The sequence below is a fragment of the Jaculus jaculus genome, chromosome 7 (assembly GCF_020740685.1).
Source record: "Jaculus jaculus isolate mJacJac1 chromosome 7, mJacJac1.mat.Y.cur, whole genome shotgun sequence".
Taxonomy (NCBI): Eukaryota; Metazoa; Chordata; class Mammalia; order Rodentia; family Dipodidae; genus Jaculus; species Jaculus jaculus.
This window is the reverse complement of record NC_059108.1, coordinates 51,334,309-51,346,137: the sequence shown is the minus strand read 5'-3', so window position 1 is coordinate 51,346,137 and position 11,829 is coordinate 51,334,309. Positions and strand designations below refer to the sequence as shown.

The following is an 11,829-nucleotide window of genomic DNA, read 5'->3' as shown; positions in this document are numbered from 1 at the left end:
GGGAAGAGATAGAAAGATGTCTAGATTTAAAGGTCACTATAAAGAAAGAAATTTTTTTTTCAGTTCCTACTGTCACAATCCCTCTTGTGTACGTCATTTATTCCCCCAAATAAAATCTTAATTACCTTACATGGAACAAACTAGTTCTTTTAAAAATACAAGGCCAAATTTTCGCCGCGGGGAAAGACGACTGGCGGGGGGGGGGGGGGTGATGGCTTATTGCAACTTTTCCTCACAGCTTTCAAAGCGGAATAGAGGACTTCTATAACTATGGCAAAACTGTGAAGGTTTTGCTTTTTGAGCAAACTTTATCTGAGAGTATCTTTAAAACTCTCTTAACAGTGCGTTCTGCCCTAGGTTTTGTCGCTGCTTCTGTGCACATAGTGGAGCGCTGGGCCTGGGAGGCATTCGCTCCTTTCTGCGCTGGCACAGAGGGTGTATTCAACCCCGGGATAGTATTAGGAGTTGGAGAACGTTACAGGATTTTTTTTTCAATAATAATAATAATAGTAGTAGTAGTAGTAGTAGCAGTAGTAATGTGAAAAACAGTGGGCCAGAGGAGAAAAGGAGAAGGGGGAAGAGTGGGAGGGACGGAATTGGGTTTGGCAGGTGCATACCGCCCACACCAGCAAGCCCCTTAGCTGCTCCCTGCTAGCTAGGACGCCCCCCGCCATTGCTCCAGTACGGGTCCTCGGGCCCCTCTCCTGGAGGCTGCAGCCAGCTTTCTGGGCAGGAGTGCCAGGCCCCCGGCGGCACTTTTATTTTGGCTGAGAGGAGGGAGCACTGCTCCCAGGCCCAAGGGAAGCTAACTGAGCCCCTCTGTTTGGATTTCCCTCCTCACTATAGCAACCAGCAGCATCAGGACAAAAATGCGCCCTCCCTGGACAATGGGCCGGCCTCCCGCTTCTCGCCCTCATCTTCCTTCTCCGGATAGCCGCCAGAGCCTGACTGGGAGCTCGATGGCCAGGGACATCTCCCCCCCCCCTTCTTTTGCCTCCCCTAGCGGTCCCTCTAGAGGTCAGCCCCGGGCTCCTGGCCGCCAGTGCCCCTTCCCCCTATCCAGCAGATCCTGCTGACTCCCGGACTTCTGCAGCCCAGTTCTCTGCAGCACTGGTTTGGTGGGTCCACCTCCCTTAGTAGAACGAGGTTTTCTCAGTGTTTTAAAAAAAAAAAAAAAAAATCACGTTAAAAAAAGAATCAGAGTAGACTTTACCTGTACCACAGGGCGGCCGCGCAAGCGCGCTTGTGTACGTACGTGTAAACACACACACACACACATACACATACACATACACATACACAAAGTACCCTACAGCTGGGTCCTAGGCACGATCTTTCGCTTTCTTTCAGTCTCCCAAGGTTAATTAAGTTCCCTTCCAGGAACTGAGCTCTGCGCCTATTCATTATTCTCTCCTTTTGACCTAGGGCATTAATATGATCAGGCCTGTGACTCGGTCACGTCCTGTTTTCCTATTTTGCATTTAATGCTGGAACCCAACTGCCCTAGATTACCATAGAAAATTCCCAGAAAAAGCAAAGAAGCTAGGAGATCTCACAGCTCCCACTGCCTAAGGTGTCTTTTTACCTAGGTCTTTTCCCAGAAATACCAAACAACTTACATTCCCAGGATCCACATTCAGAAATTTATCCCTGAAATTTTTGCTCTTAACTTTATCATATGCAAGGGGACATAGATGACCGAACTGACACTCAGAGACCTAGCATAAGTTCAAGGCCCACAGTTACTGCCAGCTGTGGTTAACTTCTCTCAAGAAAGTATCCCTCCCAGACACCACCCTCCCCTCCATGCATATCTATCTATCTCCCTTTCTCTCTTTCTCTCTCTCTCTCTCTCTCTCTCTCTCTCTCACACACACACACACACACACGCACGCACGCGCACACACACACACACACATACACACACAGAGAGAGAGAGAGAGAGAGAGAGAGAGAATTGCTAAGTGTACTTGAACACTTTAGAAGGCATTTGCATTTGTGTCACCAAAATAAGAGAACAGAATTCTAACTAACTAATAACAGCTTGCTTCTCCCAGAGAAAAAGACCCAGCCCTTGAAAATGGCTTAGGTAATTATCTGGTCACATCCTCCCCAATCCTACTCAGTTTTGTGAGCAGGTGTCTGGAGGTGCCCTCTCCTTTCACTTCTCAGATTGCTCCAGAGGATGAAAAGAGGCAAAGGGCTGCAGCAAGAGCTTCACCTTAGTGCATTTCTAAATGCTCTAGAGCTCAGAAGGTTTCTGTTAAAATCACTTTCATTTATCAAAAAGTTATCATCTCCTAGTCGTGGCCATTCGCCCACCTGCTTTAGGGTAAAGGGGAGGAAAGCACACACCCTTGGGTTTTATTGTTAGGAAGTCATTCTAAAATAAAATTTCAAGAAGGTGAGCTAGAAGCCACAAATAGCTTCTTGTTCTGTTCCTGAGATTTCAGTAGAACAAGCAATAGTAACTCCTTCAAGTACAGTCTTATACATTGCTGAAATGTCTTTTATGCCTTCTCCTTCCTAAGGCCTCCCATTCACCACTCAAAATTTAGCAGGCTTCCTTTGATAAATTGCTCAAAGTAATCCCTGAAACAACTAGACTGCCTAGGTGACTTGGTGTTAAAAGTATTCAAGCCATGCCTATCTATAAAGATCCTTTTTAATGGTGAGATACATGTCTTGAAGAAGGGAAAGGGGCTGATAGCTATGTATTCAAATAATTTTGTTTCAAATACCACTGAACTTAGTACATTACATTTCAGTGGTTTGCATGATAGTGAAGATAAGTGAGTTGCGTGAGGCAAGTACAGTCTTGCCAAATGTGTGAAGTACGCAAGTTTCAACTTTTGGAAAACTTACTCTTCTTCAAAGACCTTTCAGTGACATATGGACAGGAACTTGCAGTGTGTAGCTATAAACATATAATTCTTAATAAAGAACTTTTGAATGGAGGAGACAATATGTGGCTATATAATGATTAATTTCTGTTCTTTTGTCTTTTTAAATAAACGTTTATTGTGCCTTTCCCAAGAACCTACAACTTGGAAATGCACTTCCTCTGCTTCTTATAAGTGAATTCCCCCAAGGCTGCAATTTTTGAAGCTTTAAGGCAGTTTTCATTAAAGCAGCCAGCTGCCTCTTTGTGTGGGTTGGCTGCTTAAAGCTGCAGTGCCTGCCGAAGTAGGAGCCTCAGTTTTGACACTCTGTAGACCCTCTGCATAGAAGTTCCATGGGGGGGGGGGGGCTCCACCAAATCAAACAGCCAATCTTGCGGTAACTGGAGAGCAGAAAGCAAAGGGTGATGCATGGCTGGGACAACGGTGCAGTGCAGTGCAGACAGAGAAGGAGGGGGAAAAGAGAGATCCCAACCCAAGGTGTATGCACTGTTTTTAATGGTCACCTTGACCTAACTTTACACCCAACCCTACTCCTCCAGTGGCCACCTCCTAAGGAAATCTTTTCTGTCTTCTGATTTGTATTATCCTGAGACTGCACAATTAAGAAAAGGGGAAATTTGTCAAATGAATGCTACCTCTTCTGTTTTAATCACTGTGTTTCCAGTTCGACATTTGAAAGTGGTTAGCTGCGTTCTCTGGCATACAAAACTGACATTTTTAATAAGATGTATGTTTACTAACTAACAAATTAGAGTTTAAGTTACCAGAACACTGGGGTCCAAGTTCCGGTTTCTGCTGAAAGCCCAGCCAGAATAACTATTTCAAGGAAGAGAAAGTGTGAGGGATAATGAATACGAGGGCTTTCAGTTGTCTGGATAGCCGGGCTGCCTCCCTCTGCTCCTCCACCCCGACCTGAGTTCTTGAGCTAGTCCTCAACCAGAACAGTGCAGCCATTCTGGCTGAATACAGCCTCCCTGCAGACCTGGGCTGACGCCAACGCCAAGATCCGTGGCCCAAGATCAGTGGCCGGCGGCCTATCCTTACAGAAAGGACCCCGGAGATTGGGCAGCCCCTGCTCCAGGCGGCGGCCCTCAACAACAGCCTGCTCAGCCATTGTCCTAGAGAGTGATTCCCACGAGCAGTGCTGGAGTGAGGGAAGATATATCAAGATACCTTGTCAGTTCAAAGCATTTTAGGGTTGTTTGAAATCCTCTCCATGTCAGTGTAAGCAGCCTCTGTATTTGAACAGCTGCTTTGAACAGTGAGCAGAAATGATGAGCATCAAAACCTGGAGGCGTCCGCCCCATACACCTTCAGCGGGATTTCAGGCGGGAGGAGACCGGTGGGCAGACGGACAAGCAAGCCGACTGAACCTTGACCAAGTCAGTGGGAGGAAGAGCGAGAGGGGACTGGGGGACTGAGGACAGGCTCTAGCTAAACCTTTTCAGAGCCAAAGGTGCCTGGAGTCCCCGAAAGGTGCCGCCCAGGAGGCCTGCAGGACCGCCCTGGCAGCTCGGAACGGGCGTTCGCGCCAACCGGGCCCCTACCACAGGCGGCGCGGGCTCGGGGTGGAGGTGGGGGGGTTCTGGGCGGTGCTGCGCCCTGCCTAGTCTGCCCACTGATTGGCCTGCTTGGGGTGGGGGTGGATGGCCTAGGCCCCCGGGAGGGGCCTCGCTGGGTGCACTTCAGGAGATCTATTGGATACACAAAGCACAATTTAACAATTCCGGCTTGCACAGTTGAAGACGTTTTGGTACTTTCTCCCGCCGCCAGGGGAATGAGGCGGGGCTTGAGGGGTGGAGTGGAGACCCAGGACGTCAAAGTGGGAGGGGGAGGATCGCCTTGCATTAATGACCAGTGAATTCTCATCACAATCAGGAAGTTTTGATGTTCACGTGCAGCCAATTCTTGCTACCCCCTCCCACCGCCACCACCTACACACGCCTCGCGCCCAGTGCGGGGGGTACCCGGAAGATGAGAAAGCGGGCGGCAGGAGGAGCTTTTAAATAGACACAAGCAGCCATATTTCTCTGGGAAATAAGTCTGCAAACTTCATTCTCCCCTTGAATGTATCATCCTATTAGTTGCAAAAGGCTTTGGCCTTTCCAAATAAATAAATAAAAAATAAATCCGGAGAAAGGCAAACACCTGTCTTTGAGGTGATGGACAGATTTGCTCTTCGGAGTCCGTCAGTCCACAAAGTGCTGAATTCTTCCGGGGGAAGACCTTAAGCTCCCCAGAGGCGGGAAGAGAAAGAGAGAAAGTCAGCATTGGCTGGGAGGGGAAACCGCGAGAGGCCAGTGCGCTTCCCTAGCTTGGCCTGCTGCTCTGGGGATGCGGGGCGGAGGCTGGGAGGAGGTGGTCTCAGCCTCTGCCTGTCCGCTGCGGCGGCGATCCAAAAGACACCCGCACCAGCCGCGGAGTCTGCGCGCTCCAAGGCTTGTTGTAGTTTGGTTTTGTTTCGTTTCCTGGCCGTACAAACTTACTAAATTCCTAGCAGTTCTCTCTTCCCATGAGCTCCGGCCGGTGGCTGAACACTTGCGCTGGGACTGCTCACTAAGCGGTGTGTGTGTGTGTCCCAGCCTCGCCACGCGGGTGCGCGTGGGTGTTCAAGTCCGTCCTGCTGGCTGCCTGTGGGCTCGCCTCTCCTCTAGCCACTTCTGTCTCCCCCACACTTACTCATAAACACAGGACACGTGGAGATTCTCATCCAAAGCTCCTGGCCCCGATGGGTTCTCCCCGTTGTGATTTATAAACAGCTCCGCCACTCCCCAAAGAGCACTGCTCCTCGTTAGGCATGATGGATTTGCTGGCCCGCTCCACTCTGCTGTCTAGATTAAGATGGTCGGAGACCCCAAAATGCTCCCTGTGCGCCTTCATTTGGCTTCCCTTACAAGTCATTGACCGCTAAGCCAGTGCTAGGGGTAGAAGGCGCGGGCCAAGGATCAGAGGCGAGGACGCGATTGCCGTTTTCCCAGGGTTTCCTTTCCTGGTCGTAACTTTTGATTCGCTGTGCAGTGTCGGCGCGACGCCCTCCTGGCTCTGCCTGGAGAGCCCACGGCTCCAGCCCGAATCTAAGCTTGGATCTCTGCTACCCAACTCGGAAATTGGCAACAGCCACCTGCCTCGGCAACGTAGGCGCAGCAACCCCAGGTCTTGTTTGGGAGTTCCAGGCTAACGACTGAGCGGGAGGCTTCACCAGCCAGTGTCCGAGATCTCAGTCTAACCCCGCCTTCTGGCTAAGGAGGGTTTTCCAAGCATCAACCCATGTACTGTTCGTCCTTCCTTTGTAAACTGCTAAAGGGAAAGTTAATCCGACCAGCGCTACTGTGCGAGGTGCAAAAAGCGCACGCGGCTCCCCAGCGGCCCTGGGCGACTCAGCCGGGACAGACACCCGCGGCTTCGCACTGGCTACGGTCTGCCCACGCAAGCTCCTACTTTTGGAGGCCAAATACTGAGCACCACATGAGTGCGATTGTGACACTTGAGAGTTTTGTTTTCAGTTCAGACCGCTGCGCTGTTGGAGCAACCTGTTCTGAGCCTTGGCTCTATCCGGTTTCTCGCAGTCTTTTTGGAGAGGGACTGTGGGAAAATCAATCTGAAGTCTAAAAACGGACTCCACTGGAGTGGAGAGGAAAAAGGGGGCGGTTATTTGGGGCCAGAAGTGTCTTGATGTATCCAAGAGCACGAAACACCTGTGCACTGAAATGCTCACCATGAGGAAAGGAGACTTCCGTAGGGACACAAGCTGGCTCTAGGTTGAAGTGCTGCTGGGGTGTGTGTGTCCAAGGAGAATGAAAATTAGACTCCGGTCGGCCCTGTGAGCCCTAGCCTTTCTCTTCCACTACTGATGTCCTCCTCAAAGACCTATTGGGAAGAGTCAGTGGACTCCCTGCCATCCAAGTCTTCCAAGTGGCTGTAGTCGATAAGAGCTCCTGGACAGCCCCGCTGCCGGGCTTCTCTGCCTGGGAGACAGATGGGGGGTGGAGCCCATCCAAGAGGGGCGGAGGAGGTCCGGGTTGGAGAAGAAGAGGGGGGTGAAAACTAAGAATCTGAATTACCAGGCTGATGGGGGAGCTGGGATAGCTAGGAGGACTCTGCGCCCCGGGGAGGAGGAGGAGTAGGAAGGGGCAGCTCTGCTCCAATCAGTGGTGGCGGTCTGGGAGGTTGCTAGCGGTATCCACGTAAATCAAAGGGCGCAGAGCCAATGGGAGGGGGTGAAGGGGGCGGGGCCGAGGCGCGTGCCGCTGCGAGTCGGCTCTGCCAAGAGAGGGAGAGAGCTGGAGAAAGAGGGAGCGGGGGGGAGCGCCAGCGAGTCAGAGAGTGAGCGCGAGCAAGGGAGCGAGCGAGGGAGAGGAGGGAGAGAAAGGAGCGAGCGCGGGCGGGAGGTAGCGGTGGCAGCGGTGGCAGCCCGAGCAGAGCAGAAGCAGAAGGCGTCGGAGCGGGCGTCGGAGCTACCCACTAGGGGAGAGAGAGAGAGATTGGGAGAGAGAGAGAGGGGGGAGAGACTGAGATAGAGATAGACAGATAGAGAGAGAGAGAGAGAGAGAGAGAGAGAGAGAGAGAGAGAGGTTGAGGACCGGGGCGAGCGAGGTGAGGAGCCCCGGGCGGAAAAGTAACTGTCAAATGCGCGGCTCCTTTAACCAGAGCGCTCAGTCCGGCTCCGAGAGTCATGGCGACCGCAGCGTCTAACCACTACAGCCTGCTCACCTCCAGCGCCTCCATCGTGCACGCCGAGCCGCCGGGCGGCATGCAGCAGGGCGCGGGGGGCTACCGCGAGGCTCAGAGCCTGGTGCCCGGCGACTACGGCGCGCTGCAGAGCAACGGGCACCCGCTCAGCCACGCTCACCAGTGGATCGCCGCGCTGTCCCACGGCGGCGGCGGCGGCGGCGGCGGCGGAGGGGGCGGGGGCGGCGGCGGGGGCGGCGGCGACGGCTCCCCCTGGTCCACCAGCCCCCTGGGCCAGCCGGACATCAAGCCTTCGGTCGTGGTGGCGCAGGGCGGCCGGGGCGACGAGCTGCACGGGCCGGGCTCGCTGCAGCAGCAGCAGCAGCAGCAACAGCAGCAGCAGCAGCAACAGCAGCAGCAGCAGCAGCAACAGCAGCAGCAGCAGCAGCAGCCGCGGCCGCCGCATCTGGTGCACCACGCCGCCAACCATCACCCCGGGCCCGGGGCATGGCGGAGCGCGGCGGCCGCGGCGCACCTCCCGCCCTCCATGGGAGCGTCCAACGGCGGTTTGCTCTACTCGCAGCCCAGCTTCACGGTGAACGGTATGCTGGGCGCCGGCGGGCAGCCGGCCGGGCTGCACCACCACGGCCTGCGGGACGCCCACGACGAGCCGCATCACGCAGACCACCACTCACATCCGCACTCACACCCGCACCAGCCGCCGCCGCCGCCGCCGCCCCAGCAGGGCCCGCCGGGCCACCCAGGCGCGCACCACGACCCGCACTCGGACGAGGACACGCCGACCTCAGACGACCTGGAGCAGTTCGCCAAGCAGTTCAAGCAGAGGCGGATCAAACTAGGATTTACCCAGGCGGACGTAGGGCTGGCGCTGGGCACCCTGTATGGCAACGTGTTCTCGCAGACCACCATCTGCAGGTTTGAGGCCCTGCAGCTGAGCTTCAAGAACATGTGCAAGCTGAAGCCTTTGTTGAACAAGTGGTTGGAGGAGGCGGACTCGTCCTCAGGCAGCCCCACCAGCATAGACAAGATCGCAGCGCAGGGGCGCAAACGGAAAAAGCGGACCTCGATCGAGGTGAGCGTCAAGGGGGCTCTGGAGAGCCATTTCCTCAAATGCCCCAAGCCCTCGGCCCAGGAGATCACCTCCCTCGCGGACAGCTTACAGCTGGAGAAGGAGGTGGTGAGGGTCTGGTTCTGTAACAGGAGACAGAAAGAGAAAAGAATGACCCCTCCCGGAGGGACTCTGCCGGGCGCCGAGGATGTGTACGGGGGGAGTAGGGACACGCCACCACACCACGGGGTGCAGACGCCCGTCCAGTGAACTCGAGCGGGGGAGGGGCAGAGCTCGGGCTCCCCCTCCCCTTCGGTCCGCGGTCTTTTCCCAGGACCACTGTTCCCTCTCTAACTTCTGATTGTTCTTTTATTTTTAATTATTATTTTCCCCGTCCCTTAAACAGGAAAAAAATTAAGGGAAAAGGAAAGCAACTAAGACACTGGACTATCCTAGAAAAGGTAGCAGGTGTAATGATGTGCTTTGACCTTTGCAGGAGAATACCCAGGCAATGTCTCCTAGAGAGAGAGGCCAGAGAGGGGATGAGAGAATGAGAGAATGAATGGGGAAATGAGGTGAGATAAGTAGTTGGCAAAACTAAATTACCAAAAAGAAAAAGAAAATCCACCAAACCTTGCTAACCACAATACTGCAGCTCCCTGATGCCCAAAGTTGGCACATGCTGCTGTGTTTATCTGATGTGGATCTCCATCAGGAAAGAGGGAAAAATACACACCACACGTTCTTTGATATGGGCAAATTTTAACTACACAAATTTGCACTGCAAGAAAATTGAAGTTTACATGAACAAATACATAAACATATTTTTCTCTTAGTGACGACTGTTAATTTTGGAATTGCCTTTTGGGATTTTGTTTTCTTCGCGTTGCTTTCCTCAGCGGAAAGAATTGAAGCCAGCTCTTGGCAGCTCTCCATTTGTAGTGGTTCCGATGTTGCCCTTGTTCTGACTGCCTGTGAACTTTGCTTACCTTCGAACTCCTTCCATATAGTGTAACATCTATTGGCTCCTTTCACCAAAGCAAAACCATTGGCTTCGTACAAAATAAATAATTGTTTGCATTCAGGAAATGTGTATGGTCTACCCACTTTATCCAAGGCAAAAACCCCGTTTAGAATATAAAAAGAGTCAAGTATTGCTTTTTGTTACCACGCACAACGTAAACTTCATTTTCAGGCAGTGTTTCTGGAGGAGGTAGGAGAAGGGGGGGAAGAAAAAAATCGATAGTGAGTGACTGATTACTTCATTCTGAAAAAGCTCAGAGGAAATGTGAAGGTTAAATGTATTTCCAGAGTTGTCCAACAGAAAGAAACTGATACTTTGAAGAGAACTAGGCAGTTATGTATCTTCAGATATCCTTGGTTGGTTCTCTGTTTTTAGGCTTAATAACTTAATTATGAGGAATCAGTTGTGCTGACAGGAGCTGTTAAACTTTGTTCCTCTACTAGGTCTTTTTTTTTTTTCTTTACATAAAGAAAATAGCCCAGGAACTTAATGATGTATGCATAGACTGTTTATTAGAACACAGATGCCCACATGCATACATAGGCAGTAGACTGGATTTATCCTCACCAGTTCATTTGTTTATCAAGTCACATTTAGGGTCTCACACTATCTTCTCCTGTAATTTATTACAGAAAATATCAGTTCAACTTGGACAGCATTTACCCACTCTTTCAGTAAAGAAACCAAAAGAAGTAGGGGGAAAATGACCTTTTCAAATCCTGCCTTTCTCCCCTTTGTTAATGGTTTTAAGTGCATTTTTACCTTACTTGATGGAAAACGGTTGACTCCCAACACAATAGAATCTACTAGGAAGCGTAAGGGGGAAAAAAAAACTTGTAAGTGTATTGAAAATGAACACCATTAAACTGTGATCAGTTAAAATTTTTAAAATAATTATCAGCACAAAGGGGCGCTAAAAGGGAAGACACTTTTATTAACCTTAAAAGTTTGAGCCATTTTTTTTCCTGGTTAGGTGTTAGCTAAATGTTTATTTTAAAAAATATTAAATTCTCACTATCATAAAGCTATGGGTCAGCATCAGATTAGCATTGCACTCAGTAGTTAAGGTTTTAGGGAATATGCTTTCTACAGTATTGTCTTTTCAAACACCTGTGATTGATTGTTTCATTCAATGTTTTTGTAAGATAAATGGTGACTTATAATGGGCATATTTATTTGCCTGTATTTAATTTCCCCCAATGAATGTCACAAGGAGATGGGCACGGAGCTGCTTCAAGACGCATCATCCTGCTTGTTCCTGGTGTGTGGGGACTGGCCTTCAGTGAAGCAACCCAGAGCAGGGCAAACAGCCAATGGTAAAGGCCAGAAATGAATTTTCAGATACTTATTACCAAGTAGGTAAGGTCAGAAGCTGGAGTTCAGGAGATGTGTCTAAGGCTCCTCTTGCTCACTCATAGGCTTGTTAAGATGAAAGTTGCCACTGAACCTTACCACTATGTATATATGTTTAATAACTGTCTTTTGAAATGCAGAAATAGTTTAAATGTTTCTTTGTCTATTTTTCTTTTTTTCAATGCTACCCAGGGAAATATTTTCATATCATTTTTAAGTGGCTTGCCTCAATGTATATTTATTTCTTTTGAAGCAAAAAGGTTCTGGAAACTGTTTTTCTGTAGCTTTAAATGAGTAGGTGAGCAAAATCTATATGGGATGTAAATTTTTTGTTCAGTCTCTTTAAAAACAATTTGTTTTTGGTACATTTGGTTGTGCTTGTGGGGAAAATAAAATCGCAGAGATCCTTATATATTTATGTTAAAGTAATATTTTATTATTACATAAAACAGAAATGCACAATACCTTCATAGTTTGTTCTAATTATTGAAATATCTTTATTTTATTTTTAAAGATAGTGCCAAGTTTTAAAGGGGAAAGAACCCCTACCTAGACCTTATATGGACTGAGTTGAGTTGTGAATAAAACACTTCCCTTCCTTTATACTTCCTAAAGTTTTGGAATAAAATTTATGCATATACTTCCAGGTTTCTTGTTTATAAATTTCAGAAACTTTTTTTCTCTAAATGAAGAGTACTGTTCAGATTTACTTTTCTTTGCAAAAACTATCATCGCTTTAACTCTTCAAGCCATCATGCCTTGTAGCATTAAATGAAATGGTCATTGAGTGCAAACTTCGGTTTGTTTGCCAT

At 49.8% G+C, this 11,829-nt stretch overlaps 1 protein-coding gene across 1 annotated transcript; it reads left to right on the top strand.

Annotated features, from left to right (window-relative positions):
• Nucleotides 1–6,992: 6,992 nt before the first annotated feature.
• Pou3f2 (POU class 3 homeobox 2) lies at nucleotides 6,993–11,429 on the top strand. The gene is made up of 2 exons (XM_045155640.1): nucleotides 6,993–7,079; nucleotides 7,560–11,429. The coding sequence occupies exon 2, from the start codon at nucleotides 7,576–7,578 to the stop codon at nucleotides 8,908–8,910; it is 1,335 nt and encodes a 444-aa protein (XP_045011575.1). The 5' UTR covers nucleotides 6,993–7,079; nucleotides 7,560–7,575; the 3' UTR covers nucleotides 8,911–11,429.
• The last annotated feature ends 400 nt before the right edge of the window (nucleotides 11,430–11,829 follow it).

Coding starts and splice junctions, on each gene's coding strand:
- Pou3f2 (XM_045155640.1), top strand. CDS start 7,576: ATGGCGACCGCAGCGTCTAACCACTACAGCCTGCTCACCTCCAGCGCC.